The sequence below is a fragment of the Gavia stellata genome, chromosome 2, assembly GCF_030936135.1.
Source record: "Gavia stellata isolate bGavSte3 chromosome 2, bGavSte3.hap2, whole genome shotgun sequence".
Classification (NCBI taxonomy): domain Eukaryota; kingdom Metazoa; phylum Chordata; class Aves; order Gaviiformes; family Gaviidae; genus Gavia; species Gavia stellata.
In genome coordinates this window covers 32,264,677-32,272,436 of record NC_082595.1, presented here as the reverse complement: position 1 = coordinate 32,272,436, position 7,760 = coordinate 32,264,677, and the positions used below count along the sequence as shown (strand labels likewise).

The window sequence follows — 7,760 nt, the reverse complement described above, 5'->3', positions numbered from 1 at the left end:
AACTATGACAGTCTCACTACATTAGTGTTCCTGTAAAATGTCAAAGCCCTTCTGACGAGAGTCAGTATGTACATAATCTTCCCTCTGAACTGTGCTTGAAGCTTAACGGGCTGAGAACTAAAAATAAACTTTTTTTCCTCCAGTAAATTTCCAGTAATAGTAACTTCCTTTCTATGTTCTTTCAAACAGCTTTTGTCTAAAACTAACCCCAATGCAACTAGGGTCTCTTTATTTACTAAGTTGATGTTTCATTCCAGATGAAATGAAGTTTTGGCTGGCTTTGCTACTGCTCCGTTTGCGAATCCCAAGTGACCTTAATACTTAGTCTTCTCTACGCCCCCCATAGTGGTGTACACCAGTGTTTCTCCAGGCTTTTTAATAATTGGTTTCATTGAGCTTATCAGAAAGCTGCTGTTTAATAATGTGGCTTGGCCAGGGTAAGTCACGGCCTTCAGTGCCATAGCACTCTGTGCTGTGAGCCAGTGAACATTCCTGGGTGCTTTTGAACATAACTGTATGACTGCCCATGCTTTTGCAGGATGCTGAACTATTACCAACTTACCTGCAAAACTCTTTAACTCTGCAGGAAAACTTGGTGCCTTAAGTAACTGTGGGATGGTTTGCAATAAAATCAGTCAAGCTGTACTACAGTGACTTAATATACTGTTTGCTGTTCAATGACATGTACCAAGGCTTAAAACTACCCTTTTAGAAATTAAGTTCTGTGATGACCAAACAGCTTATACTTAAAAGCATTCCCTGACTGCTCATTTGAGTATTTCTAACATCTAAATTAATACTAAAAAAACCCAACAGTAGGCCTAGGGCTTTCATAAAATCACCTTCAGAATCACGGGTAAGCAGACATGAATGGTTTGAGCAGGGTAAGGTAATAATACATAACTGAAATAAATTCTATACTGAGACACACACAAAAAAGCCTTATATTTTCTGCAAATGTAGCTATATCCACAGGAGTAGTTAATCAACTACCACAGCAAATTCAGCATTACAATTTCATTTTTCTTTTGCCTCAGCTATATGGCAGAAGAATCCCTGCAGAGGGCACTCGATTTTAAACTTCGCCAAAGAGGGCAGACTTACAGTACAATTCAGCTTGAAAATCTACTGCTACAGGCAGTAAGTAACAAGACAAACATGTTCTGGTGGGGCTAGCTTTGTTTAAACTGCTTCTGCACCAGACAGTCCCCTGCAGAAACAGTTTAACTCAGTTAATAGTTTTAAGCCAGATAAAACACTTAATTTTTGTGCATTTTATCTTGAATAACGACTCAATCAGAACATGTAACAACTGTAAAGTTAGATCCAGTGTACCTTTTGAGAAAGAAAAGTGGATTTAAATTCCACAGTGAAAGGCTACGCAGCTTTGTCTCAGCTATGACATCTGTATGCCACCTGAGCATAAGCACTCAAATGATTTTGCAGCAGTCTGCTTTTCTCTGTGAATTAATGGTAATGTGAGTAGCACAAAGAAAATCCTGTCAGACAACAATTTACGTTCTTGAAGTTCAGTCGCCAACAAATGATACTTTCACCAATCCAAAAATATTTAATCTTTATTTAAACATTCACAATTGAGATTTGAAGTGAATGAAATTCAATGAACAAATGCAACTGGCTTCATTACCAGGCTGAAGTAAAAGCTCCTGTGGAGCACAAGAGAGAGGCTGTCAAGGTCTGCTTTTAGTAGTTCTGTCATTGTTACAAGATACACAGATATTGGTGACTTTAGTTCAATTACATGTTTGCCAAGTGCAGAGATGCACTGAAACAAGGCAAGTACTCTATTTAGATGAGTCAACTTAGTAACTTGATGGACGTTAAATAGAACCTGCAGAGAAGTCTTGTTTCCATATGAATTCTTCCAGGTATTCATTTCCCTCACCGCAGTTGTCAGCACAAGTGTACACCACCAGCGTTCCCCAGTCAACGCTCTCTCCAAGGCTGTCAACCTGAAGGTGGTTCAGGAGCTGCGGCATAATCTTGAACGAAAAACAAGGGTTTAGAGCTGTCTACCCTCTCCCTGCGTCTCTTCCCCAAGAAGGGTCCTGTCTTCATTTTTGTTCTTACACCAAAATCCCAATCAAAACTGCTAAGTAACACGGCAGCTCAAATAAAACACATTTGCAATTCCCAAAACAGTGTAGTAGATGCACAAGGAATGAAAGGCATGGCCCTACTTATTCAATCTACAGAAGTTTTATTTGACTAAGCATTGCCTGATTTGTAAGCCTCCTTCCATTTGAAACTATCTTCGTAACTATGTTTTGTCTTTGCATGACGTTAAGTGTATTCACCATACACATACTTCTAGCATTCAAAATTCTAGAGCTGAATACTTCCAGCCAGACACATTTCCAATTCACACCGTGAAGGCCTCTTTTTTCAAATATACAATACCAGACTCCTGTTACTTAAGAGATGGTTCCATATTCACGAGTGCACCATTTTACGGGTGGTGCAAATTATCAGATGGGAACCTACCTTCTATATGTGAAAGTCTTATAGGAAAAAGCAGTTATAATAGTAAAGAAAGGTGCTCTACAATTTAGCATAGTTAGTTTGTAGCAACTTCAACTACCTTGCTCTAATTACAAGTCAACACCTGTACAGTTAGAACCTGTTAAGTCTGAACTGCATTACCTATATTATCTTTAAATGAATTTACATACCTGGAATTCAAAAATCCTTTTGGCACCACATAAACAATTTGGGATATCTTTTTCTTCAGGAATATTTTCACCTGATACCCAGATTGGGCCTTCTCCTCCTCTGCAGTATCTAATAATCTGCAATAGAGCAGAAGCTTAAGTTGTCAAGACTGTCTTTTCATCTCAGTATACAATCAGTATTCACTGACACAGACAAAGCGGTAAGATGGTGCAGAAAAAAGGTCAGTTCCTTTAAGTAATACCCACGGCAAAGTCTATCAGTTGCAAATGCGGTATTTAAATAAGACAGGTTCTTTATAGAAAAGTTTTCTTAACTATTTGAATCATGCAAGTATTCATACAGCATTTTTTCAATGATCCAGGGATAAATTGCAATGATTTGTATTTCTCTGATTAAGGGATCCAGAAATGCTAGGTCAGGCATGTTTACAGCCTTGAGATGGCAGAAGAGCAGACTGACAGATCAGCAGATAGAAGTGTACAGAAAAGTCAGGAATGCAACCCAGCTCTGTTTGCAGTTCTGAACCTAAATGCAAGGGGACTGTCCTCATGTCCAAGAAGGAGGCATTTTCAGACATTCATATCCTTTGTTGTCCTGTTACTATCTAAATATTTATAGAGCAAACTGGACATTATCAACAAGAGGACACTTACGCAGATCAGTCAGTATGAGGATGGTCAGAGAGGGAGGTGATGATACACCGACCCCAAGCAGAGGAGGAAACAGACTCAGTGTCTCCTACTTTCTGGATGTGCACGCTCACCCCCCCAGCTACCAGGTAAAACATGGAGAGAATTTATTCTTCCCCATCACTTTCATAGATTTAGTCCTGTTTCCCTTGAAGGGAAAGACAAACCTTGTTTCTGTTTGACAACGCAGCTTTTTCCATCCTCTTGTGTTAGCAAGAAATAGGGAGGGGGAGATTTCTGTTTTAAATAGTTGAAATTTTAAAGTTGTCACTAATTTCTTCAACGTTAGAAAAAGCCAAACCAACCCCCCCCTTGCAGCTGGTGACAGGGACAGAGCTCCTCACTGCAGTTTCGGTTCTGCTGATGAAAGCCAACAGGGCCAAAGGCTGGGGAAGAGAGTGATGGTTCATCACCTCCTTTGGTGAGAACCACTTCCCAGGACAGCACGTCCTCCTTGGCTTCAGTGCCCCTGTGCCTTCTCATCCTGACCAATTTGTTTGAGTTAGATAAGGAGGTGCTAAATTCTTACTTCAGCATGAATCAAGTTCTGCACATAAGGAAGATTAAGGTATGTTGGTTAAGGTGTGTGGAGGATGCGAGGCATCCCCATCACCATTTCTAACAGTAGGTATGAAAGGCAGTGAAACGTTTTGCAGGTGCAGCAGGATGCTGTGCCAGAACCTGTAAGTTCTAAGGCTGCCCCATCTTCTGACCTGCTCTGGTTCGGCAGCTACTCGCTCTTTGAACATTTGGAAGATCTTGTCATCTTTGGTTTCATGTTTTGCCATTGCTTCCAATGTCTCTTCATCTAAGGACTGAAATGCTTCACCTAAGCAAGAAAAAAACCCCCAAAGGTTACAGGCTAGTGCAAGACAGCCAAAAATTAAAAACAACATTGCACCTGTAAGTGCATTTTGCTCTCAAGAATCATTTGCCAGTGTAAGTTACTAACTTTTTTTTTTCTTTTTGTGACACACTAAGATTCAGTCACACACAGATCCATTTACTAGTTTTAGTTGCATTTTAAAAATAGATGTCAGTAGTGGAACGCTGGAAAGGGAAGGAGTTAATCTACCAAAGTTTATGGCTCCCAGCAGGGATCGCTGAGGCTGCTGAACCTTCAGAACGTGACATCTGGAAAAGGCCACCCATGCCGTGCATGTGCCAGACTTCATTTTTTAGCAGTGAAGAGTGTATCTGTTACACTCCCACGTTCACATCAATGTGGGGCACCGAGCAGCCTGCAGACAGCTTTGGATCACAGTAACGGAGAGCTGGGAACCCAGCAGCCTTCCCCTGTAACACCACAAGCTCTCCACCCCGGGCGTGTGCAAAGCCCGTATGGTGAGCAGCAAACGCACCGTGCGTTTGGGGCTGGGGGGAGGTACCTGCACTTCAACTGCTTAATTCAAGGTCAATTAAAATAGCCTCAGAACAGTTTTCTTCTAGCACAGACAAGGAGATTAGTTAAGTATTTTCCGTAAATTAAGACAAATTGAACAAAGTCAAGCCAAGACCACCTAACTCAACCTCCCGATTCCAGCAGCAGGTGCTCAGGACCCTGTTTTTCTCACTGGAGTTGTTCCTTACCTGCAGGAAGCACTCAGGGACACAGTGTAACTCCCAGCTACCTGCAGCTTCACTGCCACTTCAACAGCTCCTGGGGTTGGGGCTTAGTAAGTCTCTCCCCTAAAAGCAACTTATATTATGGGATGTCTAAAAAAACCTTGCATCACAAACGACCGTAGATTTAGTCTTTTGTCACCAGTAGTTTACAATGAACACTTAAAAATCACAGTATTTTATGTTTTAAAGATGTACTGCCGGCTTCATTAGGAAGAACTACAGACAGCATCTTATTTCTTACCTGCACTGCCTGTAGCTCCAAGTTGCTCTTGTTCTTTCAGGTCCTTTGATGTATCTATAGCTCCTTGTTCATCATCGGGATCCACACTACTGTCAGCAGGAAATTCTGGTTCCTCAGGTTCTATCAAAATTTCATATTCTGGAAAAAGGAATTCGTTATGCTCTGGAATTGCACCCGCTGAGTCATCTACAAAACAGAAAACAGATACCACTTGACAACGTTGTCTCATATTACGCATCCTTCTCCCCAAAAGCTACACAGCAAGCTACATAGCAAAAATACAGCACAAATGATGCACGAGCAAGAGTTACATCACTGCTAGGCATGATTTAAAGAAGAAAGATTTTATACTAAGGACAGTAGAAAACTGCAATAAAAACTCGATCATAGGAAGTTCCATCTAAACATGAGGAGGAACTTCTTTGAGGGTGGCAGAGCACTGGAACAGGCTGCCCAGAGAGGTTGTGGAGTCTCCTTCTCTGGAGATACTCAAAACTCGCCTGGACGCATTCCTGTGCAATCTGCTCTAAGTGAACCTGCTCTGGCGGGGGGGTTGGACTAGACGATCTCCAGAGGTCCCTTCCAACCCCTATCATTCTGTGATTCAGTGGTAGGTAACACGTTGCTTTGAATCTCTGTACATCCAAGAGACATGGAAGACAGACTAAACAGTGTTAGCAGCTGCATTTTAAAAACCAAAACTTGCAGTTTGACAGCTCTGTGCATATATCATTCCAACTAGCATATGCACACAAGTCAAGCGTGCATCAGGTACCCTTAGGCCATACCATTTTTTCTTACTTTTCCTTTGCATATTGTGAGTAGGCAAAGTTTCCACAAACGCATCAAGTACACCTTCTGTAATGACGGTATTAACTATGTGCTAGTATGTTTCAGGTTTCCGCTGTTTCAGTTTTTCAAAAGTCTGACCCATAACTTGATTTGCACAAATCAACTTTTAACATTCTGCTTATTTTCACTTCCTACAATCAAAGTTTTTGGGACTAGCATCCCACAATGTAGGATGGGAGATACATCACACACACCAAGTTTCATTGCCCCATTATTAATGTGATACTGCTGAAGACTAAAAAAATACTATAAATAGTCTGTATTTGTCGCTTCAACAACCAGCAAACAAGCATGTGAATGAGACAAGACAGCAGGAGAGGGGACGGCTTAAGAAAAGGGTCTCTAAAATAGCACACTCGTGGAAAACACTCTGTTCACCTACTGACCTTCACAGTATCCTGTGAAGGCATCAGCCTCCTATGTTCCTTTACAATTTATGAATAAGCCATCTTAAAAGCAGCCTGCAAAGGGACAAAAATGGTCTACATCCTTTCAGCTTTTTATGACATAAGGCAGACAGAAGGAGGTCTTTGAAAGAGACCAAAGGTACGCCTTAAGCTCATCAGCCTTCCAGGAACAAGAGAGATCCCACATTCTTATGTCACTTAAGTAAATACCTAACAAGGGAAAAAAAGCCCCTGGAAGAGCTACTGATGGTTTCCTTACAAATCACTGAACAACGCAGAAGACATGAGCTGCTTTTTTCTCTCCTCTGCAGGCCTTTACCCCGCTGACAAGCAAGCTCGGCACGCTTAAGTCCTGCCGCCTTTGCAACGGCAACGTTTCTCGGCGAGCACCGTGCGACCAGACCGTGCGCCACCGCAGCTCCGACGCGACGGAGCCAACGGCGAACTTGCAGCGCTCCCCGCCCGCGACCCACCTCCGGCGGCGTGCTGCCCGCAGGACCGCCGGTGCCCCCGTCGCCAGTCCAGCGCCTGGTGCTCGGGGCCGCAGTAGGCGGCGCGGCGGCAGCGCCCGCAGGCGCGGGGCCCCAGGCAGCCGCAGACGCGGCAGAGGGCGGCGCCGCCGCGGAGGCGGCGGGGGGGCGCGGCGGCGGGGCCCGGCGGCGGCTCCTCGGGGGGCGGCTCCTCGGGGTAGGTGTCGTTCCGCCGCGGCAGCTGGTTCCGGAACACTGCGGGCGAGAGGCGGCTGTCAGCGGGGCGGCGGCCAGCGGCCCTCGCCCCCTCCTCGCTCACCGCCCCCCGCCTCACCGCAGAGGGGCCCCCGCGGGCCCGGCAGGCGGTAGCAGGCGGCGCCGCGGCAGGCGAAGACGAAGAGGGTGCGGTGGAAGGCGTCGGGCCGGCCGGGCAGCGGCGCGTACAGCTGGAGCAGGAAGGCGCAGGGCTGCTGGCAGCGGCCGCAGCGCAGGGCGGCGGGGCCCGGCAGCCCGGCCTCGCCCAGCCACGCCGGCCGCCCCCCGACCTTGCTGGGGAAGTAGGCGCTGCGCAGCCGCCAGGCGCCGCCCGGCCCCGCCGCCGCCGCGAAGCCCAGCTCCACGCCGGCCGCCATGCTGCCGCCGGGAGGGCGGTGGGCCTGGCCTCGCGCCGGAAGCGCCCGCCCGCAACGCCCGCCCCGCCCCGCCCCGCCCCAACGGCGGAGGCGCGCCCCGCGCGGTTTCCCGTTTCCCCGCCCTTGTCTCGGCTTTGTCTCGCTACGGC

The 7,760-nt window shown here is 45.9% G+C and overlaps 1 protein-coding gene across 1 annotated transcript; it reads right to left on the bottom strand.

Moving 5' to 3' along the window:
* Positions 1-1,547: 1,547 nt before the first annotated feature.
* On the bottom strand, positions 1,548-7,611 carry PDCD2 (programmed cell death 2). Its single transcript, XM_059835526.1, has 6 exons — positions 7,314-7,611; positions 6,983-7,234; positions 5,251-5,436; positions 4,097-4,212; positions 2,694-2,810; positions 1,548-2,003 (listed from the first exon to the last, which is right to left on the bottom strand). Exons 1-6 carry the CDS (start codon positions 7,609-7,611, stop codon positions 1,842-1,844), a joined length of 1,131 nt encoding a protein of 376 aa, XP_059691509.1. The 3' UTR covers positions 1,548-1,841.
* Positions 7,612-7,760: the final 149 nt, after the last annotated feature.

What these genes read in the sequence shown, in the direction of transcription:
- PDCD2 (XM_059835526.1), bottom strand. Translation starts at nt 7,611, where the DNA reads ATGGCGGCCGGCGTGGAGCTGGGCTTCGCGGCGGCGGCGGGGCCGGGC. An exon ending in CGGGCAGCACGCCGCCGGAG is followed by an intron (nt 5,437 to 6,982) that starts GTGGGTCGCGGG and finishes TCTGTTTTGTAG; the next exon opens with ATGACTCAGCGGGTGCAATT. An exon ending in TGGAGCTACAGGCAGTGCAG is followed by an intron (nt 4,213 to 5,250) that starts GTAAGAAATAAG and finishes TTTCTTGCTTAG; the next exon opens with GTGAAGCATTTCAGTCCTTA.